We start from the raw sequence: 26,489 nt of genomic DNA, 5'->3' as shown, positions 1-26,489 counted from the left end.
GAGTTACAGATTTAATAATTTTATAAATTAAGACACTTTAAGAGAAAGCTTTAAAATGAAGGTAGGAGAACTAAGTGTCTTAGAGTAAGCCTTAACTTTGAAAGGAAGAACAACAAAATTAGAGGCCCAAATAATTGGCAGTATCTGGATCCCAAGAGTGGCAAATATCAATGGGCATCCGTATCTAGGCTGCCCTCAGCTGGGTCACACTCAATAGCAAAATCAAAACTCAGTGTAAGAATGGGGAAGATAAAATGGGACTGGATTTGAATTCCACAGATAGATAATTGGATTTACCTGATCTACTTTCTTAAAATAAACTGTCTTTGAGTTACTAATCACATCACTCTCATTAAGTAGCCCAATTACCTGGCACACTGGTACAATTACACAAGAATTGTTACTTGTACTTAGAATTCTAAGTAGGCATAGATGTTACTTGGCCAAACAAAGCTTTAAAGGAAGCCAAGAAATTTCCCATGACAAAAAAATTGCCCTATTGAAAGGTAGTAAGGGGGGAATCATATGGCCTGCCCACCCGAAAAGAGGAAAGCAGACATGACCTTGAATTCTTGAAGGGCTCAAGGTGGAAACAAAAAGAGGCAATAAGAGGAAAGAGTGAAGACTGAAGGAAGAATATATCAAGTCTAACCACATACTTCAAAAGAAAAGGGTGATAAAATGACAAGAGATTATGGAAATCAAAAACAGGTTGCTAAAACAACCTGCTAAACCCTAGGTAACCACTCAGACAAAAATCTAGACAAAAGCTGTAGCTTAAAATGGTCATCTCTGCCTATGGGAGGTTATAGTTTACTGAGCAACCCAAAACTAAAATACACTTAACATATCAATATAATCCATGAAGGGTACAATTATACACTCCAGGTAGTTTTCCATCCATTCAATGGTGACTTAGCTTTTTTCCTCCCCTTAAATGTGCTTTGAGTCTTTACCTACTAAACAGAGGAGAAAAGTACTGGCATCATCCACTTTTTCGGAACTTCCAAGAATTAACTCACCTAAAATAAGCTGAAAAATCATCTAACAATGACTTCTTGTTTGTTGAAAAGGCTACAATTAAGTCATTGTAACTGTGGCAAGGTTTGTATACCTGTCATTCCAAAAGGAATAAAAGAGCCTAGTAAACAGCTGTGATAAATTGAGTAATGAGAAAGATGAAAACTACGTTATGGAGAACAAACCCAACTATGATCAATTTTTAAACATCTAGCAAAGCAAATCATTTACTATCAGCAAGCAAAGGATAACCCCTAGAAGAAAACAAAAGAGCAAATTTCTCCAAAAACACATCAGAGGATTAGTTATAAGATTACAGCAAGAAAGCATATTTTTATAAACTTCAAAATGATTAATGATTGATTTCACAACTAATTAGTACGAAATAAAATTTCAAATTAAGAACAAATTTGGAGCGTAATAACTACCCAGTTCTAGGATTCAGAAGCATTTGCAAGTGTAATGTCCAAGTCAATTTCTATTGTCCTTAAGCCACATAAGAAATTTATTTGAATTCTAGACAGTTTTTGTAGCATAGCTCATTAAGCAGGCAGCCACTTATTATACATAATTTCGTGCTTTTGAATAGCACCAACAAATCTAGTGGAATTTACAGAAGCAGCAAAAATCTAGGATCAGCACAAGAGTTACAAAGAATACTTACTAAAAGCGCAACAACACATCTTGCCTCTCATGTTATCTTTCAAAGAGAATTGAAAAAGATATGTACTAAGGGTGCCATGGAAGCAAGGCAAATACTATTATTCAATGGAAAATTAAACCAAGAGTGTTTCAGAGAGATTCTTATTTCACTGTTCCTTGATTTTAATGTGTTCCAAGACAAAGTTTGGTTAGGCAGAGGCCACTGCTTTGCTATAATTCTTACCAAACAGCATGTGTAAGAATCTCCATATATTATCTGAATACAACCTTTAATGAAGACATAAAACTACTCTATTACATTTCAAAGGAGGGATGATACTTTACAGGGTTGGTCTGGGTTCAAAGGTAGTTCTTTCATATTAAGTTATATTAATTATAACAACATTCTGGCATTGTTAACACAGTCTGGGACTTTGTGTAAATGGATGAACTCATTATTTTTGCTGAAGAAGAACTATTTCAAATATTTGCAAGGCAAAAGCATTGAGCAAGTCTGGCCCATCAATAAAATTTAACCTCATAGATCAGCTTGGTGCTTTGTGACCACCTAGAGGGGTGGGATAGGGAGGGTGGGAGTGAGACACAAGAGGGAGGAGATACGGGGATATGTACATGTATAGCTGATTCACTTGGTTATAAAGCAGAAACTAACACACCATTGTAAAGCAATTATACTCCAATAAAGATGTTAGAAAAATAAAATAAAATAAAATTTAACCTCATAGAGAAATCAAAAGGGAACTTTTTGCATGTATTACATTAAAACGAGAACTTATTTATATGTCATTTTGATAGGCTTGATATTTTTGAAAGAAAATGTGTCAATTTCATTTTCAAAAATGTGTCTTTTCCTTTGTATTATCGGTCTGTTATAAAGGTTCCTTGGACCTAGTATGAGAAATGTGTCATGTTTTGTTAAAAAAAACCAAAAACCAAAAAACAAACAAAAAAAGATGATATTGCCAAAGAAATTACTGCTTAGAAATTTGAGTGGAGTTGAAAAGACCAGTCATTGACTGGCAGACTCTAATTTAGGTCAAGCACATAATTTACAATGTCTTGTTCTCAAAGAAACAAAGTAAATAAAATTTACTTCTACGTATTATCTTTGTATGTTTACAAGCCAAAAAAGGGAACAACACTTCTCAGTTTGCTGCTGAGATTTTGCCTCTACCCCATCTAGTTCTTGCGCATGACCGTAGATCTAAGCCCCACAAGTGATTTACTGATTCTGTATGAAAACAGATGAAAATGTGTATTAGTACAGTGGCACCAGACTATGAGCAAATTGGTTTTTATTTTTTTAAGGAAATGCGTGGTATTCTTGCTGCATTCTTAAGTTACCTCTTGGTAAATGCTGAGGAAACATTCTCAGGCTCATCATACCCATATTCACCCAGATGTTAGACTGCTGTGTCCGAGTGGCAGGCTGCTGTCTCAGGAAGAGAAGATAGCGAGGAAATAATTCCAGCTCTGGGATTTCTGTCTTGCTATTCTTGATTACCTATTGTTTTAAAAGACATAAAGTGATCACTATAAAAGAAACAAAACTTGCCATTTTTTACCTAATTTCTTAGGTTTATTTTTAAACTAAAATGTTCAATAGGTTCACTGCCTATGGTTCAGTTAGATTATAGAAATTCACAGGTTTAAATTACATGGGTTTAAAGACCCTCAGCCTCCTGCACCTAAATCCATTTTCCAGGATTAGGATTCATGGTGGGTATTTTCTCCCCTTTCATTTAAAATCAAGTAACATCAAAATTAAGGGGAAAAAATCTTAAATATTATCTACAATTCTAGCACTCTCACACCATAACTCTTTTCACTTTTACATATTTCATACATATAAATGATGGTATTTTAAAGGACAAATTCTTAGGAATGGAGTTAATATAAAAGTACAGAAGTATTCATGTCATTAACTACATAAGTCATAGTGCCACCCAAAATGTAGCATTATTCCCGGAAATGTATGAGTGTATTACTTTCACAAAAACTTATCACTGGACATCATTTAAAGATACCCCATTTCTGGGCTTCCCTGGTGGTGCAGTGGTTAAGAACCCTCCTGCCAATGCAGGGGACACAGGTTCGATCCCTGGTCCAGGAAGATCCCATATGCCATGGAGCAACTAGGCCCGTGTGCCACAACTACTGAGCCTGCAAGCCACAACTACTGAACCCACGTGCCACAACTACCAAAGCCCACGCGCCTAGAGCCCGTGCTCCGCAACAAGAGAAGCCACCGCAATGAGAAGCCCGTGCACCGCAACAAAGAGTAGCCCCTGCTCGCCACAACCAGAGAAAGCCCGTGCGCAGCAACGAAGACCCAACGCAACCAAAAATAAATAATAAATAAAATTAAAAAACAAACAAACCCCATTTCTTTAATACATATAAAGAATATTATAAATTTGCTTAAAATTTTATTTCTTGTATTTGTAGTGAGAACAAAAATGTTTCCACGTAAAAATTTACTATCTATGTGTTTTGTGTAACTGGACTGTTTATATATTTTTTGTCTATGATTAAAACAACTAAATTGGATGTACAAAACTGGAAGTCACACGGTTGAAACAGGATTTTTCAGTAATCCCTCTAATAACTTGCTTGCTAGCCCCAAAACACAGGAAAACATATTACCAAAGTAGAGCTTTAAGAGTTTTAAGAGTAGCACCTTATCAATTCAGCATTCCAAAAGGATAGCAGGGTCAACACTCAAACTCTTTAAAACATAAAATCTTACAGAATCTTTAATAGCCTCAAGTGATTGGGCTTTGTTTCATTTCCTTTTGCCTTAGTAACCAATATATTCTGCAACAGGGCATTTTTTAATATCAAGAGGGGGCAGTAAAGAGCCAGATAAAAACAATGCTACAAACCAAACCTTTAGGACTCTTTCTTAAAAGTATTCTACATGTTCTGATATGCTATAGTATGGTACTAGGAAAGCTCCACTTGGGAGCTTTTTCAACTCCTATTTAAAGCAGTAAAAGGAGCTCTCCCTGACACTGGAGGAAAACAAAGTCTGTCCACTTCTAGAGAGTCACTGATAGCTGTGAAGCCAACAGTAAAATTCTCTTATGATTTCAGTTTAACTGTGATTTTGGGAAAGATCAATAATTCTGCACCTATAGTCGTCAGGCTACATAAAAAACATACTTTTGGCAGAATCTGAAATGACAAAGAAGTAATTTTTATAATCTGTAGCTTGCTTTCCAAGATAAGTGATTTTGTGAGCAAACTACAGATTAACAAATTCTTATATATACATGCACAATCATACATAAATACATATTTATTTACATTTTAATTATTCTTGTATATGAACTTATTAACTTCAACCACAACCGGCAAACAATAGATGCAATTCCATTTACAGGAATTTACCTTAAAGAGATCATCACACATGTTTAGAAAGAGACTATTCACCAGAAAATTGTTTTTTTTTTTTGGTCGTGTGGTGCGGCACACAGGATCTTAGTTCCCCGACCAGGGATCGAACCTGTGCCCCCTGCATTGGGAGCACAGAGTCTCAACCACTGGACTGCCAGGAAAGTCCCAGAAAATTGCTTTAAACAACTAAAATCTAGAGGCAAACTAAAAGTCCATCAGTGGTGATTGGTTAATAAATTGTGATTTATTACATATGTGTGTGTATGTAATAAATTAAGGAACACTATGCAATTATTAAAAATAATGGTATAGATCTAAATTTATTAACCTAGAAAGATATCAATAGCATCTATCTTAGACTGAAAATAGCAGATCACAAGACATCAAGTATAATATGGTTCAATTTCATTAAATTATCTATACATATTTATATATGTATATGAATAGGCACAGAGGAATGTTTGGAAAGATGAACACCAAAATGTTAATAGTAATTATCTCTTAAGTAGTAGGATATGGTAGATATGGTATGCTTTTTATTTTCTTCTTTATTTTTTCTATATTGCTTAATTTGTTATCATTGAGCTTGTACATGTGCAAACTAAATAAAGCTATTTTTTTAAAATGGTATGATTTATGTAAATATGAAGATGAAAGTATTTATTTTTAACCTTGCTGTGGCAAATATATTTAGTATTCTTTAACTTGAAACACCATATTCTAAATGTTTTTACAGCAATTTTTCCTGAAATCAGGTAAATTTATCATATTTAGAGGTAAAAAAATATTATCAAGCCAGCAACCGAAGCTTTCCTGTAGTAAAATTACTGCTTATTTAAACTAATATTTATCTGACATCAATGTTAAAAAACATGACCTTTTGTGAGGTTCCAAAAAAACTTGTTTAATAATTATAATGATGATGGTGATGATAGTAGCAACAGGCAAAATTTATTGACCATTTACTATAAATCAGGTGCTGTGCTAATCATATGTATTATTTACTTATCAAAACAACTCTAATGAGGTAGATATTATTGTTATCACCATTTTACAGATGAGGAAACTAAGGTTTAGAGATTAGAACACTGGTAATCTGAATCCAGGCAGACTCCAAAACATCAAACTCACTCTATCTATCTATCTATCTATCTATCTATCTATCTATCTATCTATCTATCTATCTATCTGCCTACCTACCTACCTACCTACCTACCCATCCATCCAACATAATTATCACAATGATTCTCCTACAGATATAGAATATTAGATCCGTCTCTGCCAATGCAGGGGACACGGGTTCAATTCCTGGTCCAGGAAGATCCCATACGCCTCGGAGCAACCAACCCTGTGTGCCACAACTATTGAGCCTGTGCTCTAGAGCCCACGAGCTACAACTACTGGGCCCACGCCCTGCAACTACTGAAGCCCACGTGCCTAGAGCCTGTGCTCCACAACAAGAGAAGCCACCACAATGAGAAGTCCGCGCACCACAAAGAAGAGTAGCTCCTGCTTGCCGCAACTAAAGAAAGCCTGCATGCAGCAACAAAGACCCAACGCAGCCATAAATAAACAAACAAATAAATAAATAAATTTATTTAAAAAAAAAAAAGAAGAATATTAGAGCAGGAAAGTTCCACCAGAAATTAAGTGATTAACTCAAGGACTATCCCACCCCCCAATAAATAAAGAATATAATATGTATGTAAGTGTATCTATGTATATTCATATTTATATGTATCTACCTAGGAGTTCTGTTGACAAATACAGTAGAAACCTTTTGGAGCCAACAAACACAAACCCTAAATTCCTGATTGTGATTTAAACATAATTTTTAATAAACATAATTATTAATAACTCAAAATCATTATCAAAATTATAGACTACGGATATATAGCAGACTTTTACTCTTTTTGGACGTGATCTAACTTACTATATCTTATCCATGTAAAACCTTCCTGGTATAAAAATGTTCTAGCTTGGACATTATACAGGGAGAGTGTTTCTTGATACAGTAAAAGAATCTTCTTATAAAGTATTTTACTGCGTCAATAATGTGAAGAGTATTCAGGTCAGTGAGTACTGCTGTTTACTGTATAAGCAGAACAAATGATGTTGAATAGTTAACTCACTAATATTTTGATATTACACACTCCAAGCCCTTTAAATTACTTTAGAGCATTTTACTTATGCTCTAAATGACTCATTCTAGTAATGGCAACAATCAGAATTCACTAGCTTTGAATTCTTTTTATCATATGTTGTGATCTTTTATATGTTCCTCTTTCAAAAAGACAAACCACAAAAATCCACCAACAGCTACAAGATGAATCCAATCCCTAAGTGGATGCCTGTGTGGTTAATGGGAGTAACAGTTTTAGAAGTAACCTCTGTACCACTTCCTCTACGTTCACTGAACTTTTTGGCACTGGCTCTCAGACTTCTGCTCCAGTCTGAGTTCTGCATTATCTTAAGGGCTATGTTTATGTGGATGACTTATTTAACAGACTAGCCTCATAATTCCTTGACTCTATTTAGTCCAGTGACTATTTCCTCCACTCCATATAAGTCACCCACTCCCAAAGGAACATCATTGTATGGTTGGTACCTAATGTAGTGCTCAATAAATGTATGAGTAAATGAATGAATGAATATGAAAGAACCTAAAATTCATTCAGCTAATTTGAACAGGTACTGAATACTCTGCTACCATGGGTAAGAACTAATTTGTGGATAGTGTGGTTCACATAAAAAATTAATAGAAGACCCCATCTATAATTGCTCCTTATATAAGGCAATATTGGCTATACTTACAGGTCTAGGTAGGGCCAGGTTTGCTCCATACCAATGATAAAGTGCTCTCCATACAGGTTCTGGAACCATTTCATAATCTCTTCCGTGAATCAGCTGTGGGGTTCGTTTTAATCGTCCTCCTTCTAGTGTTAATGATGTAGCCTTAGAAAGAACAGAATGTAAATGTTGATTTTTTTTTTTTTTTTTTGGCTGCACCTCGCAGCTTTCGTGATCTTAGTTCCCAGACCAGGGATGGAACCCGGGCCCACGGCAGTGAAAGTGTGCAGTCCTAACCACTGGACTGCCAGGGAATTCCCCCAAATTTTGACTTTTAAAATTGCAGTCTCTTGTGTTTTAACAAAACCTAGATACAGGAGAATAAACACATGTCACTACTCAGTTACATGTCACTAGAAAAAAATGAATTTTCTAAAAGATTTTTATTTTGAACTTTCAAAATAAACTAAGAAATGAGACTCAAGGCAGATCATTTGAAAAAAGTCACTGGAACATTTGGAAATAATAAAAGTTTTCACAGACTTCTTTCCAACAGTAAAAAATATTATTTTGAAAAAAAAAATTCACATACACGTGAAACTACATTTTTACAGTAGCTGTCCTAAGTAAGGAAAACATTTCTAAGGATCACTAAACTGCTTCTACGCAAGTACTAAGTCATAAAATATTCTCACAGAAATATTTCCATCTACAACAGGTTAATAAAATGAATCACAGACATTTTCTATGTGCTAAAATCTATAGAATGAAATTTATTAGCAACTTGAAAGAGATGTCAAATTACTTACCTTTACTGGTTCTTGAGTTACTAGTGGCTGGTTATCAATAGCCCCTGGTTTCTGAGGATTGAGGTGCAACAAAATATTCCCACTGGTTCCTAGTAAACACTGGTTGTTATTGTCAGAAGTGTTATGTTGTCGAGCAAAGCACATATCTGCCCCTGGTGTGGCAGAATACAGAAAGCCTGTAAGGAAAAAGAAGATGGAATCTCTTTATTTTATTATACATAAATAGGCTTGAATATACAAACTCAATGTCCATGTATTAGGTTAATGCTATTATTCTGTGGTCAGGTCAGTACAGGGTTAGACTCTGATTAATTCTGTAGAAGATAGGAAATAGAGAGGTATTCCTTTCTGGACAATACCTAGTATAACACTAGGTAGAATAAAAGCTTTGAAAATTGTTACCAAATGAATGTTTGGCCAGACTCCTAGAATATCTAATAATTCACAAGAATTATATATCCTCTTCCTTTCCTCTGATAGGAAAGGAAAAAATACAGTCAAGTAGCTGGGCTCTCACGTATCTTCCCTTAATTCTTCCTTCCACCTGCAAAGGTTCTTGGTAGATAATGGTGATAACAAGTCTCTAAACCAAAGGGAAGGAGCTAAAACAAGAACCCCAACAGGAGAGTGCTGGGAGGGAAGAAACTGTTGCTTAATAAATCTATTTGAAAGGAAGGCATGAATGTTACAATAGAAAAATACACACAGGAAAATTACTGGTGATAACTTAGAGTTGTGAACCCCAGTGGTATCTTAAGGTATTTCAACTCTCAACCACATGTTAATCTCAGGTAAACCTTCTAGCCATCAATTACTTTGAACCTTCTATCTGTGGTATGGCTCAGCATGTGTATAGCACAGATTATACAGAGTGAGCACATATCAAAAAGGATCTTAGGGAGGGTCAAGAAACAATCTTAGTGTGAAAGCTGATCAGAGAGAGCACTTCCAGGACTGCTAAGTGATCTCTGTAACGTCAGATGCGGAAAAAGAAGCAGTAGATTCTACAGAGTTTTGTAGAGAAAATGCTAACTCTGTCCAATTTGCCTTCTCCCTCCACAGAAAAGGAGAAAAAAATCTCAAAGATGAAACAACAACAGAATAAGGTTGAGAGTCCTGCTACTGTATCAGCAGAATGATAGGGATCAACTAAATTCATTTGGGCCAAAATACACCAAAGCATCTTCCCCATAAGTGCAGAACCACTAAGTTTGTTTTTTGTTTTTTTTTTTAAATTATTTATTTATTTACTTATTTATGGCTGTGTTGGGTCTTCGTTTCTGTGCGAGGGCTTTCTCTAGTTGTGGCGGGCGGGGGCCACTCCTCATTGCGGTGCGCGGGCCTCTCACTGTCGTGGCCTCTCTTGTTGCGGAGCACAGGCTCCAGACGCGCAGGCTCAGTAATTGTGGCTCACGGGCCTAGTTGCTCCGCAGCATGTGGGATCTTCCCAGACCAGGGCTCGAACCCATGTCCCCTGCATTGGCAGGCGGATTCTCAACTACTGCGCCACCAGGGAAGCCCAAACCACTAAGTTTTATGTAGGTATCAACAACGGAAGGGGATTATGGGGAACATTATGAAGTCTTTCTAAATATTTTAACAAAATAACCCCCAAATTCCATCCTGAAATGTCTGTAGAATCTGATATGAGGGTGCATTTAATCCAATGAATGTATGCTTAGGTTAGAGAGAGTTCTGGAGATAAAAATTTAGGTTTTCTTACGTCTTCTCAAATCTAAATTTATTGACAAAATGATTTAATAACAATATGGAAAGATTGACTTAATCAATGAAAACTGAAAATATTTTCAAATTGAGAGATTAATGAAGTAGAATATAGAAGAGTTCCTCTTTGTAAAGCTACTAATACATTCAAGAATCTATTAATTGACCATTTCATTCGAAACTTATTTCTGTGAATGGAAACCTGACGCCCCATATCCTACCAAGCACACTCTCTGACAAAGTGTACCCCTTTAAGAAATGACCCTGCCTAAACCTCTTGGAAAACAAACTAGCTTACCACTGCCAGCAGTTTCCGAGGCTTCAGATGCAGTAGAAATGTTGTCTGAAAATTTCTCTTCTGTGGTGTTCACATAACTGGGGCTGCCTCCTCCGATTCTATCTTCACTCTGCTCTATAGGATGTACTGTTGTTCCAAATAAATACTTTCCTCCATTCAGAACAGATGACGGCTCAATTACAACAGGGCTGGTATCCTAAAAATCATGAAGTCAGAAATTAAGAGGTAAAATTTAATAATCTGCCAATTATGCAGCCTTCAAAAATGAATCCGCAAATTGTCTATTGTTTCTAATCTTCCTGTGGTTGGCTACAGCCACTTAAAAACATTTTGATGTATAACTAAATTTTAATTTCTTCAAAGGGGAATAGTGTATATAAATAAAATTGGTAAGGCAGAATGGGAACAGACTGCAAGGGATTCTGTGCCACATAAAATAATTTAGACTTTATTCTGTTGAAAGTTGGAAATCATGGAAAGCTTTTATTGATACTAAAAAATTAAATAATATTTATTCTTTTTACTATTAAAGATTATATTGTTATTATAGAAAATACGGAAAAATATGAAGAAAATAAATATCACAAGTACTCAGATGCCATCATTTATTTTTTGTGACTGAAAACATATACACATATGTAAAAACTAAATGTGGAGAATACAGTTAGAATTAAGGGCAGGACACTGACTTCCCAGCTATGTGACCTTTTACAATAAGTAAACTTATAAGCCTCAGCTCCTTCATGGGTAAAAACTAGGATAATATTAGTATTAATATCTACCTCAGAGTTTTATGCCTGGCATTTAGTAAATGTGAACTATCATTCTGGTTGTTGTTAGATATCACATTTTAAATACAGCATATTGCTAGTTTTTCTTTCCCTTAACATTATATTGACAGGATTTTTCTGTGAGAGGCTTTTAAATAGGGGAATAGCATAACCCAATTTTTGCTTTAAAAATAACTCTAGTGTGCAGAAAGGATTTGAGGCAGAAACTGAAAATTGAGACACAAGTTAGAAGACTTCTATAATAATTCAGGCAAGAGATGATGAGGCACTAAACCATAAAAAGCCAGATCCATAAGTAAGGAGATAGAGAGAAGAGCATGGATCTAGGAGATTAAAAAAAACTTGACAACTAATTGTGTATGAAAGAGGGGCACAGATAATTCCAAGGTCGGACATGAGGTGCTGGCTTAGATGACTGGATGGGAGTTGGCACCTTCATAAGATAAGGTGTACTGGTGACTGGAATCGTTTTGGGAATGACCTTATTTTGGGATATTCTGGTTTGAGATATGTGGACATTTGAGTCTAGTGCTCAGGACAGAGAAAGAGACTAGATATAAAAATGTGGGGCTCGGGGCTTCCCTGGTGGCGCAGTGGTTGAGAATCTGCCTGCTAATGCAGGGGACACGGGTTCGATCCCTGGTCTGGGAAGATCCCACATGCCACGGAGCAACTAGGCCCGTGAGCCACAACTACTGAGCCTGCGCGTCTGGAACCTGTGCTCCGCAACAAGAGAGACCACGATAGTGAGAGGCCCGCGCACAGCGATGAAGAGTGGCCCCCGCTTGCCGCAACTAGAGAAAGCCCTCGCACAGAAACGGAGACCCAACACAGCCAAAAATAAATAAATAAATAAATTTATAAAAAAAAAAAAAAATGTGGGGCTCAACAGACTTCCGGAAGGACAAGAAAATGGTGTATATAGAATAAGGAGAGTACAATATTTACAGGATAGGTAGCAGAAGAATCTGGGAAGGACACTGAGTCTGAAAGACCAGAGAAAAATCAGGAGATGCAGAATACCAGAAGCAGAGGCCGCTAGCATAGAACTATTCTCTACTAAGTTTACTTGTGGAAAAAAAACAAAAAAAAAAGAGAGAGAGCGCTAAGACTTGAGAAGCTGGAGGGAAGGTGCTATGAGAATGTATATCTGTGAGTGTTTTAAAAAGATCAGGATATTTTTAAGTGAGAGGGTAAAGAGAAAGACTAAAGGGGCTAACCAGTAGAACAAGATCCCATAGGCATCTGAGAATGATAGACAGTAGCATGGGTAAAGGATCTCAAGCGGCATTCAATAAATAATGACATGAATTTTAGTAGATGAAACTGATCAATGGATGTGGGTCTTGAAGGCACAGCTTATAAAGTAACTAATTGAAACCCAAGAAAAACATCAAATTTAAAAGACAAACTCCAAGTCACAGAATAGCAACAGCATAATGGATGCTTTAGATTCTTTTAATGAAATTACAGCATCCCTAATTTTAGCCAAAACAAGGAGACACTGTGTCAATATTTTATTAGATTTTTTTCCCTCTTTGATCTGTAAGGCAGGTGAATACTATCAATTTGTAAATCCTTCAGAAGCCAGCTCTGAAGAAATTCCAGTGCCTTTAATCAAAAGAGTGGCAATAAGAATGAGAATGAAACCTAGACTTCTTTCTACATACCAATTAACTTTATTGGACTAAAAAATTTTAAATAGCCTTATTGTTAAAACTTCAAATAGTTCAGAAGCACATAGATTCACATTCTTTATTACAGATCCAAGTGTTAGCATCTTCTATTAATTATTAACTTTCTTAAAATATGGGAAAGGTACCGGATTATTTTGGGTATTAAATAACCCTAGTTCACAGTGAAAAAATTATTCCCTATTCAATTCTCTTTCAATCCTCTGATTACTTCAAGGACAGGGTCTCAGTTTGGTACTAATGTGTTAATCTAATGCTTGATCTGCTAATCTAATACTTGACAATTTCTCTTTTTGACAGAGAACAGGTCTCAGTTATCAGTCTTCAAAAGGCAACACTACTTGGCTAGACTTTAATAATATATTTTATTTTCATTGATTTTATTTTGATCCTCTATTTCTGGAATGTGACGCTGATTTTCTATTTAAGATAGTGATATAAAGTTTCCTTTTAAAATAAAATATATTTACATAAAAATGATAAAGTTATTTATATAAACATACTAAGAAAATAATAGTATGGGAACTATATGGTAAAAAAATGGTGACCATAGTACACAAATGATTAAAAACTGGGAGTCTACATTAAGTATGGATTTGGGGTCATCAATATTTTAAATTCAACTACCCACCAAAGAAGTCAAAATTGTATATGGACAATGGAACAATAGAATCACACTGACCTATGGCCTGTGAAGTAGGTCTGAGTAGTTAGTTTATATTAATATGTTTGGACTTCAGTTTGTAGACTTCATAACAATTTATTAAAGATAATATTGATCTTCTCACAGCTTTTCTGATATTGAGTCCATACCAACAAAATGTATTCCATTTAAATTAGATTTCAAAAGAGAATTTTCAGTAAACAAAAATGACTTATTTAAATTAATTCAAACTTTCTTCAACTATGCTTTCTGATTTATCTGGTCTGGAGTGGAGCATAGGCAGTTCTTTCTTTTTTTTTTTTTTTAAGCTTTCTATGTGATTTTGCTATGCAGCCACTGCCCAAGTGAAGATTATAGTCTCCTACTTTTGTTTTCATAATGTGCTCCAAATGCTGAGTATAGTAACTGATTTCTTAATGAATCTATTACTTGCTCTGGAACTTGCTTTTTAGAAAAGCAAGTTGGTAGCATCATATAGGTATTCATTTCTTTCCCCTTCAAATCTTTAGGTTGGAGCATTTTATTACTGGCCACTAGTCACACAAAGTCTGATGGAGTTAATAATCCTATGAAAAATGTAGATATACAGGAATCTTACTCACATATTTGACATATTCTTTCCACTGCTGCCACCACTGCATGGAGATGATAAACCAATTGTGTCCGGGTTGCAGACCATACCTGCTCTCTCGTTCTAACCATCCTCTGTACATACAAAAGAAATTCAGTACAAAAAATGGTGTATAAAACATATGACCACGCACCTACAAATTATCATCAGAAATTTTTCAAAGGAAAAACATGAAACAGATATACTTGGGAGATGGCCACATTTTAAATTAGTGAAACATTGATAAGCCAATTTCTGGAGTCATAACACCACTATTAAGCCTCCAACTGATGTTTCAAATACAGCTTAACTAAGGAATAATTTAATAACATACTAGTTACCTGAATTAAGTAAAGAACTCAATGATTTTGGTAAACTTACAGTCACGTGCAACCATCACCACAATCCAATTTTAGAACATTTCAGATACCCCCAAAAGATACTTTATGCCTATTTTTAGTCATTTTTTAGTCAAATTACTGCCCTCAGCCACAAGACACCACTAGTCTATTTTCTATTTCTTATAAATTTCCTTTTTATGAACATTTTGCAATTTTTAAATGGACAAGGAACTTAAATAAATGGAATGTTATCACATGGTCTTTTATATCTGGCCTCTTTTACTTAGCATGTTTTAGAGGTTCATCTATGTTGAAGTAGATATCACTAGTTTGTGCTTTTTTATTACTGAATAATATTCCATAGGTATATTATTATATATATACATATATACACCATATTTTGTTTATCTATCTAACACCTGATAATTTGAAACTGGCCAACTGTTTTCCAAAGTGGCTGCACCATTTAACATCCCCATCAGTTATTGTCTGTCTTTTCTATCACAAATGTCCTAATGGGTGTGAAGTGGTGTCACATTGTGATTTTATTTTTAAGATTAATTTATTATTTATTTATTTTTATTGGAGTATAATTGCTTTACAATGTGTTAGTTTCTGCTGTACAATGAGGTGAATCAGCTATATGTATATCTATATCCCCTCCCTCTTGGACCTCCCACCCATGCCCCCATCCCACCCATCTAGGTCATCACAGAGCACCAAGCTGAGCTCCCTGTGCTATACAGCAGGTTCCCACTAGCTATCTATTTTACACATGGTAGTGTATTTATGTCAAACCTAATCTCCCAGTTGGTCCCACCCTCCCCTTCCCCTGCTGTGTCCACATGTCCATTCTCTATGTCTATGTCTCTATTCCTGCCCTGCAAATAGGTTCATCTACCATTTTTCTAGATTCCACATATATACATGAATATACGATATTTGTTTTTCTCTTTCTGGCTTACTTCACTCTGTATGACAGACTCTAGGTCCAGCCACATCTCTACAAATGACCCAATTTCATCCCTTTTTCTGGCTGAGTAATATTCCATTGCATATATGTACCACAACTTCTTTATCCATTCATCTGTCATTGGACATTTAGGTTGTTTCCATGTCCTGGCTATTGTAAACAGTGCTACAATGAACACTGGGGTACATGTGTCCTTTTGAATTATGGTTTTCTCAGGGTATATGCCCAGTAGTGGGATTGCTGGGTCATATGGTAGCTCTATTTTTAGTTTTTTAAGGGACCTCCATACTGTTCTCCATAGTGGCTGAATCAGTTTACATTCCCACCAACAGTGCAAAAGGGTTCCCTTTTTTCCACACCCTCTCCAGCATTTATTGTTTGTAGATTTTTTGATGATGGCCATTCTGACCAATGTGAGGTGATACCTCACTGTAGTTTTGATTTGCATTTCTCTAATAATTAGTGATGTTGAGAATCTTTTCATGTGCCTCTTGGTCATCTGTATGTCTTCTTTGGTGAAATGTCTATTTAGGTCTTCTGCTCATTTTTTAATAGGGTTGTTTGTTTTTTGATATTGAGCTCCGTGAGCTGTTTGTATATTTTGGAGATTAATCCATTGTTTATTGCTTCATTTGCAAATACTTTCTCCCATTCTGAGGGTTGTCTTTTCGTCTTGTTTATGGTTTCCTTTATTTATTTTTGGCTGCATCAGGTCTTAGTTATGGCACGTGGGATCTTTGTTGCAGTGCTCGGGCTTCTCTCTAGTTGTGGCCTGTGGGTTTTCTCTTCTCTAGTTGTGGCATGCAGGCTCCAAGGTGCGTGGGCTCTGTAGCTGTGGTGAGTGGGCTCTGTAATTGTGGCGTGTGGGCTTAGTTGCCCCATGGCATGTGGGATGTTGGTTCCCTGACCAGGGATCAAACCCATGTCCTCTGCATTGTAAGGTGGATTCTTTACCACTGGACCACCAGGGAAGTCCCCGCACTGTGATTTTTAAAACACTATTCTTATTGAGGAGAAATTCATATAACATAAGATGGTTGTTGCACATTTTAAATGTACTAAATGCCACTGAATTGTATACTTTACAATCGTTTTTTTTTTTAACATCTTTATTGGAGTATAATTGCTTTACAATGGTGTGTTAGTTTCTACTGTATAACAAAGTGAATCAGCTATACATATACATTTATCCCCATTTCTCCTCCCTCTTGCGTCTCCCTCCCACCCTCCCTATCCCACCCCTCTAGGTGGGCACAAAGCATGGAGCTGATCTCCCTGTGACATTTGGCTGCTTCCTACTAGCTATCTATTTTACATTTGGTAGTGTACATATGTCCATGCCACTCTCTCACTTCGTCCCAGCTTACCCTACTCCCTCCCCATGTCCTCAAGTCCATTCTCTACGTTTGCATCTTTATTCCTGTCCTGCCCCTAGGTTCTTCAGAACCATTTTTTTTTTTTTTTTAGATTCCATATATGTTAGCATATGGTATTTGTTTTTCTCTTTCTGACTTACTTCACTCTGTATGACAGTCTCTAGGTCCATCCACCTCACTACAAATAACTAAATTTCATTTCTTTTTATGGCTGAGTAATATTCCATTGTATATATGTGCCACATCTTCTTTATCCATTCATCTGTCAATGGACACTTAGGTTGCTTCCACGTCCTGGCTATTGTAAATAGTGCTGCAATGAACATTGTGGTACATGACTCTTTTTGAACTATGGTTTTCTCAGGGTATATGCCCAGTAGTGGGATTGCTAGGTCATATGGTAGTTCTATTTTTAGTTTTTTAAGGAATCTCCATACTGTTCTCCATAGCAGCTGTATCAATTTACATTCCCACCAACAGTGCTACAATTGTTAATTTTATGCTATGTGAACTTCTCCAAAACATTTTCATACATCCCAACTAAGCAGTTATTTTCTATTACTCCCTTCCCCCAGCCCTTGACAATCACCAATCTGCTTTCTGTACCAATAGATTTACCTATTCTGGATATTTCATATAAATCAGGAGGCCCCAACACCCAGGCCGTGGACCAGTATTGGTCCGTGGCCTGTTAGGAACCGGCCGCACAGCAGGAGGTGAGTGGCGGGTAAGCAAGCAATGCTTCATCTGCCGCTCCCCATCGCTCCCCATTGCTCGCATTACCGTCTGAACCATCACTCACATTACTGCCTGAACCATTTCCCCCTCACCCCACACCCCCGAGTCTGTGGAAAAATTGTCTTCCACGAAACCAGCCCCTGGTGCCAAAAAGGTTGGGGACCACTGATATAAATGGAATCATATAATATGTGACCTATTGTGTCTGGCTTCTTCATTTGTGAGGTTCATCCATGATGTAGCATGTATCAGTACATCACTCCTTTTTATGGCTAATATTTCATGGCATAGATATACATTTTGTTTATTCATTCATCTACTGGTTGATATTTGGGCTGTTTCCACCTTATGGCTATTGTGAATAGTGCTGATATAAACATTTGGGTACAAGTATTTGAGTGTCTATTTTCAATTGTTTTAAGTATATACCTAGAAGTGGAATTGCTGGATTATGTGGTAATTCCATGTTGAAGAAGTACCAACTTGTTTTCTAAAGCAGCTACACCATTTTACAATTCTACCAGTGGTGCAATGAGGATCCCAAATTCTCCACATCATCACAAAATTTATTTTCCATTTTAAAAATTAAAAATATCCTAGTAGGTGCAAAGTGGAATTTCATGTGGTTTTGAATTGCAAAATTTCCTTAATGACTCATGTTTTTGAGCACCTTTTCAACTGCTGCATAACCACTTGTATATCATCTCTGAAGAAATGTGTATTCAAGTCCCTTGCCCATTTTAAAATTGAGTTATCTTTTGGTTGGTGAGCTGTAGGAGTTCTTTATATATTCTACTTACTTGACCCTTGTCAGATCTATGATTTACAAATATTATGTCTCATTCTGTAGGCTTTCTTTTCACTTTCTTGACAATGGCCTTTGATGAAAAGTTTTTAAATTTTGATGAAGCCAAATTTATCCATTTTTTTCTTTGGTTGCTTATGCTTTGGGGGTCATGTATAAGAATTAATTTCAAAATCCAAATCATTCTTGAAGAAATATTTTTGCAGGATACAGAATTCTTGTTTTTTGTTTTTTCTTTCAGCACTTTAAATCTTATTGAGGATCCATTGTATGTGATAAGTAGCTTCCCTCTTGCTGCTTTCAAAATTCTGTCCCTGGCTTCTGACAACTTGATGATAATGTGTCTTGATGTGGATCTCTTAGAGTTTAATCCTGCTGTTCAATGAGCTTTTTGAATGTTTAGGTTCTTGTCTTTTATCAAATTTGGTAAGTTTTTTCTTCAAATATTCTGTCACTTCCTCTCTCTCCTCTCCTTCTGGGGTTTCCATCATGTGAATGCTTGCTGCTATTTCACAAGTCTCCTAGGCTCTGTTCATCTTCCTTCATTCTTTTTCCTTTCTACCCCTCAGTCTGGGGTAGTTCAATTGAACTACCTTTAAATTTGCTGATTCTTTCTTCTATCTACTCAAATCTGGTGGTGAACCTCTCTACTGAATTTTTCATTTTGCTTATTGTGCTTTTCAGCTCCAGAATTTGTGCTTGGTTCCTTTTTATACTTTCTTTCTCTTTACTGATATTATCTGTTTGTCCATACATTATTCTCCTGGTTATTTTAACCTCTTTGTTCATGGTTTCCAGCAGCTTTCTGAACATATTTAAGATAGTTGATTAAAATCTTTGTCTACTAAGTCCAATGTCTGTGCTTCCTTAGATACAGTTTCTGTTAATTTCTTCTATGAATGGGCAATGGACTTTCTTGTTCTGCTGCATGGTTCATAATTTTTGTTGAAAACTAGACCTTTTGAAAATTATAATGTGGCAACTCTGGAAATCTGATCCTCCCCCCTGCCTCTGCTGGTTTTTGTTGCTTGCTATAGTGTTTGTTCAGTGACATTCCTAAACTATTTTTTGTAAAGTCTGTTATGTGTGGTCTCTGAAGTCTCTCTTCACTTCACTCGTGTTCAGCTGGTGTTTTGACAGAGATTTCCTTGAATGGCAGGAGCGAGGGGAGAGGGAGAGAAAAGGAATAGTAGGGGGAAGAAAAAAAGGGAGGAGGAGAGGAAGAATAGGGAGGAGGGGATGGAGGAGGGCAGGGTGGGCAGAGGAAGAAGATGAGGAGGAAACAAAAACCACTCCTGTCTTTACAGAATAGCTCTGTGCTGGGGAATTCTTCAATGCTTATCCAGGCTCTTTACAGCTGCCTTAGCCTTCATTTATACATGCCCTCAGTCTAGAGATTAGCCAGAGGTGAAAACATAGGGGTATTCTCAGGTCTATTCTGAGCATGCATCTTGCCACGAGTTCGTGCAAGGCTTTCTAAATTTGCTAGTATACACAAGTGTGCTTTCAAATGCCCTAATTTTCCAAGGAAACTCTCTCCAGCTTCTCCTCCTAGACTTTTGGCACTCTGTTGTACGGCTCAACTATAATCTTTTGCCCCAGGTCGTTACGGTTTGTTCATTTGCTTTACAATATTTTTGAGGAATGCCCACTGCTTTTCCAGCCTGGTTAAGTTCTCAGTTAGGCATACCAGAGATGAACTCCTTGTGTCAGTTCTTCAAATAAACCCAGACAGGTTAGAACAAACAAACACAAATCTTTGTGAACATGGTGTGCTCTGTTCCATGTGAAACCAAGCACAGGTGCCTAAACCAGGAACATGGGTTGCCATCTTCAAGACTGACAATGAACCAGATAAGGGCAAATATAAATGCCAGAGTTTTCCTATTGCTTTTCAGTTGTCCTTTTTTTTTTTTTTAAGAGTTCTAACAAAGTTTGTTTTGACAGTTTTTCCTTTATTTTTCAATGTTTCTGTGGAGAGACAGGCTCTTGGAGCTACCTACTACACCAGTTTCACTGAGTCACTGCTGTCATTGTGCTTTTAATTTGCCTTCCCTGAAAATGCATGGGTGTACTAGCCATTCATTCATATATGTTTAGTGAAATGCCTATTCAAGTCTTTTGCATATTTTACTTGGATTTAAAAATTTCTACTGTTGTAACACTCACTTATATAACCTGGAAACAAGTCCTTTGTCGAATAAATGATATGCAAATATTTTCTCCCAGTCTCTGTGTTAATGGTATCTCTTGAACCTTGAAAGTTTTTAATTTTGACTATGTCCAGTTTATCAAAACAAATTCATTTATGGATTGTGCTTTTGGTGTTATATCTAAGAAATCCTTGGCAACACCAAATCACAAAGACTTTCTATTTTTTTTCTCCAGAAGTGTTATAGTTTCAGTTTTTATGTTTAGGTCTATGGGATCCATTTGGACTACATTTTTTTTTGTATGGTATAGGTAAGGATCTAAATCTTTTCAAGGTGAATATCCAACTATTCCCACACAATTTGTTGAAAAGACAACCCTTTCTCCATTACATTTTGTTGGCAAATTTGTAGGAAATTAATTGACCAAATATATAAAGGTTTATTTCTAAACTGTCAGTTCAGTTTGATTGATCTCTGTGTCTGTCCATGTGCCAGTACCACACTACCTTGATTAATGCAGCCTTACAGTAAGTTTGAATTCAGGAAGTTCTCCAATTCTGTTCTTTTTTGAAGTTGTTTAGGCTAATCTGAGTTCTTTGTGTTTCTATATGAAAATTAGGAATAGCTTGTCAGTTTCTACAAAAACCTAGGATTTTGATTGGTATGTTGAATCTATAAATCAGTTTGGGAGAATTATCTTGACAGTACTGAGTTTTCAAACACATGAACATGGAAAGTCTCTTCATTTACAAAGATTTTAATTTCTCTCAGCCTGGCTTTGTAGTTTTCAGTGCACAAGTCTCACACTTCTTTCGTTAAATTTGTTTCCTAGGATTTTATTTATTTTGATTCTATTGAGAAAGGAACTAGAGTCTTAATTTTAAGTTTACTTTCAAATTATTCAGTGTTAGTAAATAGCAATTCAATTGACTTTTTATATTGATTTTGTATCCTACAACCTTGTTGAACTAATTATTAATTCTAGATTAATAGATTTTCTGTGGATTCTTTAAGAGTTAGAATCTATGTCTGCAAATAGAAACAGTTTTACTTCTTCCTTTATAATCTGGATGACTTTTAAAAATTTATTTATTTAATCTTACCTGATTTCACTGGCTAGAACCTCTAATACAAAGTTGATAGACGTGGTAAGAGCAAGCATCCTTGCCTTTGTCCTGATCTTATGGGAAAAGTCTTCAGTGTTCCACCGTTAGATATATCAGTTGTAGGTTTTTCAAGAAATCTTTATCAGGTTAACAAATTTCCATTCCCCAAAGGTTTCTTTGAATGTGCATAGTTGTGTTCCAATAAAACTTTGTTTGTGTACCCTGAGATTAGAGTTTCATTTAATTGTAAAGTGTCCCAAATTATTAATCCCCTTTTGATGGTTTTCAAACATTTAAAAATGTAAAATAACATTTTTAGCTTGCAGGTTGTATAAAAATCAGGTAGCATTCCCAAGTTAGCCAAAGGGCCAGAGTATGAAAATCCATGGCCTAGAATACAGTCTGTCCTAGACTGTATTCCATGTGCACTTGAATATGTATTCTGCTGTTTGCTGGGTAGAGTGTTCTGTTACTGGGTGCATATGTATTTACAATTGTTATATCTTCCTGATGAATTGAAACTTTTATCATTATAAAATGTCTGTTTGTAGTAACATTTTTTTGCATAAAAGCCATTTTAATTCTAATATCAGTATAGCCACTCTAGCTCTCTTATGATTACTATCTGCATGGTTATATCTTTTTCATCCTTTTATTTTCAATCTATTTGTGTCTTTAAATCTCAAGTACAGATCATCCACAATTTATGATGGGGTTATGGCACGACAAACTCATCATAAGTTGAAAATATCTTAAGTTGAAAATGTGTTTAATACACAAAATCTGCTGAACATCATAGATTGATTAGCTTAGGCTACCTTAAACGTGCTCAGAACACTTATATTAGCCTACAGTTGAGCAAAATCATCTAACACAAAACCCATTTTATAATACAGTGTTGAATATCTCATGCAATTTATTGAATATTATACTGGAAGTGAAAAACACAATGGTTGTATTAGTACAGAATGGTTGTAAGTGTATTGGTTGCTTACCCTTGTGATTAAGTGGCTGACTGGAAGCTGCAGCTCACTGCTGCTGCCCAGCATTACAAGAGAGTATCGTACCACATATCAGTAGCTCAGAAAAAGATCAAAATTCAAAATATGGTTTCTACTAAATGTGTTATTGCTTTTGAACCATGATAAAGTCAAAAAATCATGACTCAGGGACTGTCTGTAGTTGGATTTAAAAAGATTCAGTCTATCTTTAGCTTTTGATTAGAGTGTTTAATTCATTATTATTTAAGGTAATTATTGGTTTGGATTTATGCCTACTATTTAGTTATTTGTTTTCTATTTATTTCAAGTATTTTTATTTGTTCCTCTATTCCTCCTTTACTTCCTTTTTTGCATTAAATAGATATTTTCTAGTATATCACTTTAATTTTTTTTAAGAAACCATATTTTGGGATTATTTTCTTAGTGGCTGCTCTAGATTTACAATATGGATCTTAACATATTCTACTTCAGATTAACTCTAAATTATTGCAGTGATATATAGAAACCTTACTCAAATATAGCTCTGCCTCCTACTCTTTTTGTATTATTATTGTCACACATTCTCTATGTTACAAAAACACAATTTTTAAATCACTATCTCATTAATTTTAAATTAGTAAAAAGAAACAGAAAATATATATTTATACTGTCTTTTATTAACTATGTAATTATGTTTACTGGTGCTCTATATTTCTTTGTGTGGAGACAAATTACTGTCTGGTGTCACTTCCTTTCAGCCTGAAGAAGTTTCTTTAGCATTTATCTTAGGACATGTTTACCAGCAACAAATTCAGTATTTATATTTACCTTCATTTCTGAAAGATAGTTCTGCTGGATAAAGAATTCTGGATGACAGTTTTTCCCCTTTCAGCATTTTAAATGCCATCCCACTGGCTACTGACCTCCATCTTTTAAGAACGTCAGCTGTTGACTGTATTGGGGTTGCCGTCTACAAAAGAAGTCATTCTTCTCTTCCTGCTTTTGAGATCTTCTCTTTGCCTATAGCTTTGAACAGTTTGACCATGTGTCTAGATATGAATCTCTTTATGTTTCACTTACTTGCAGTTCACTGGAATTCTTGAATTACTGATTTTCAACACATTTTGGAAGGTTCAGCCATTAATTTGTCAAATATTTTTCTCTGCTCTTTTCTCTCTCTCTCCTTTCCTTCTGGAACTTCCATTATGTTTATGTTGGTATACTTATTTCTGGCATTCCATATGTCCCTGAAGTGCTGTTCACTTTTATTTATTCTTTTGTTTCTGTCCTTCATATTGGAAAAATCTCTATTGGTCTATGTTATATTTTACTGGTTATTTCTCTGTCGGTTCAAATCTGTTGTGAATTTTTGTTTCACTTACTGTACTTTTCAACTCCAGAATTTCTATTGGCTTCTCTTTTAAAATTTCTGTCTCTTTACTGATATTATGTATTTGAGCAGTCATTGTCATGATACTTTAATTCTTTAAACAAAGCTTACTTTAGTTCTTTGAAAACACTTATATTCAAATACTGCTTTGAAGTCTGCGTATTAAGTCTAACATCAGTGGCCACCTCAGAGACAGTTTCTATCAACTAGTTTTCCCTCCTTATACGGGTCATATTTTCCTATTCTGTTGAATGTCTTGTAATTTTTTGTTATTGAAAACCAGACATATTTGATAATATATTTCAGCAACTCTGGATTCTGACCGCCCCCACGTGTGTTCTTCCTTGTGACTTCCTGAACTAATTCTGTAGAGTCTGTCTCTTCTGCAAGTATAAGGCTGCTCAGTTTTCTTTATTATTATTTTTAAATATTTATTTATTTTATTTTTGGTTGCATCGGGTATTAGTTGTGGCATGCAGGATCTTCGTTTAGGCATGCGGGATCCTCTGCTGTGGCACACGGGCTCCTCGTTGCAGCATGTGGGCTTCTCTTAGCTGTGGTGCATGGGCTCCAGAATGTATGGACTCTCTAGTTGTGGTGCCTGGGCTCTCTAGTTGTGGCCCGTGTGCTCAGTAGTTGTGGCACGCGGGCTTAGTTGCCCCGTGGCATGTGGGATCTTAGTTCCCCGACCAGGGATCAAACCCACGTCCCCTGCATTGGAAGGCAGATTCTTAACCACTGGACCACCAGGGAAGTCCCAGTTTTCTTTATTATTGTTTCTTCTATTTATTTTTAAGCCTGGATTTCTTGGGAAGAGCATAACTTACTTGCCAGCCAATGACTAGTGAGAGGCTGTGCTTAAACATCTGGAGCCACTTGCACCTCTTCCCTGATGGATCTGTGTTCACCATTTGAGAAACACATGCAAAGTTCAGAAAGGTTACAAACCTTCTCTGTGCAAGGGAAGGCTTTTACTTTCTGCATGTGCAAGGATTCCCATTAAACCAGGAATGAATAGACAGCTAAGGCTCGCTTTGGTGTCTTCTGAGCTTGCATGTAGTCTTGTATATACTAGGAGCCTTCCAAATCATTTAGAATATGGGGAAGTTTATTAATACTCACTATGGTTATCTTGTTCTCTGGATCTCTTTGTTAAAATTTTGACTGGGCTGTCAGTCTGCTGCTTCCTTTAACCAGTACCTCAACCCCAAGCTAGTGATGTTCCCTGATCGTTTGCCACCATGTGATCTCTACTGTTTCTTACAATTTTTTATAAGATTGTTTATATTCTTATTTTATTTTTTTGCTTTCTTTTTTAAATTGAAGTATAGTTAATTTACAATGTTGTGTTAGTTTTAGGTATACAGCAAAGTGATTCAGATATATATATATATATTCCTTTCAGATTCTTTTCCATCATAGATTATTATAAGATATTGAATATAGTTCCCTATACAGCAGGCCCTTGTTGTTTATCTATTTTATATACAGTAGTGTGTATATGTTAATCCCAAACTTCTAATTCCACCCCCCACCCCCATTTTTTTTTACAATTCTCTTGGCCAGGCACTCAGCCCTGCTCTACTGCAAATCAAGTCAGCCCTCTCTGGCCTGCCCTGGTAAAACTATCATGCAAATCTGTTGGATGGGAGGGCATGGGAACAGTCTCAGGTAGAAATACTACAGAATCCCATTATTCTTACCAAGGTTTAGTAGTTTTTCTTGAATAAATGCTTCTCAATTTGTTGAATAACTCTGTTCAGTTTCCAGAGTCCTAAAATGGTTGGTTGACAATTTTGCCCAGTTGCTTTTCGGGGAGAGAATTTGCTGAGATCTTCACTCAGCCATTGCAGAAATCATGCTACTGATTTTTTTAAAATAAATTAATTAATTTTTTGACTGCTTTGGGTCTTCATTGCTGCGCGTGGGCTTTCTCTAGTTGCAGCGAGCGGGGGCTGCTCTTCATTGCAGTGTGGTACGTAGGCTTCTCATTGTGGTGGCTTCTCTTGTTGCAGAGCAGGGGCTCTAGGCGCGCAGGCTCAGTAGTTGTGGCACACGGGTTCTAGAGCACAGGCTCACTAGTTGTGGCACATGGGCTTAGTTGCTCTGCAGCACGTGGGATCTTCCCAGACCAGGGATCAAACCTGTGTCCCCTGCATTGGCA

At 36.2% G+C, this 26,489-nt stretch overlaps 1 protein-coding gene across 1 annotated transcript in view; it reads right to left on the bottom strand.

The window, feature by feature from the left end:
- The window catches only part of USP32 (ubiquitin specific peptidase 32), a 189,546-nt gene that overhangs the window by 30,134 nt on the left and 132,923 nt on the right, over positions 1 to 26,489 (bottom strand). The window contains exons 12-16 of the mRNA XM_036836787.1: positions 14,456 to 14,558; positions 10,705 to 10,900; positions 8,682 to 8,857; positions 7,897 to 8,037; positions 3,070 to 3,187 (exon numbers count right to left, since the gene is read on the bottom strand). Of these exons, the coding sequence (XP_036692682.1) occupies positions 3,070 to 3,187; positions 7,897 to 8,037; positions 8,682 to 8,857; positions 10,705 to 10,900; positions 14,456 to 14,558 (734 nt within the window). The remainder of the gene's footprint in view (positions 1 to 3,069; positions 3,188 to 7,896; positions 8,038 to 8,681; positions 8,858 to 10,704; positions 10,901 to 14,455; positions 14,559 to 26,489) is intronic.

Source organism: Balaenoptera musculus, chromosome 20, assembly GCF_009873245.2.
Source record: "Balaenoptera musculus isolate JJ_BM4_2016_0621 chromosome 20, mBalMus1.pri.v3, whole genome shotgun sequence".
NCBI lineage: Eukaryota > Metazoa > Chordata > Mammalia > Artiodactyla > Balaenopteridae > Balaenoptera > Balaenoptera musculus.
Note: the sequence above shows the minus strand (reverse complement) of the source record. Positions and strands in the feature narration are given on the sequence as shown.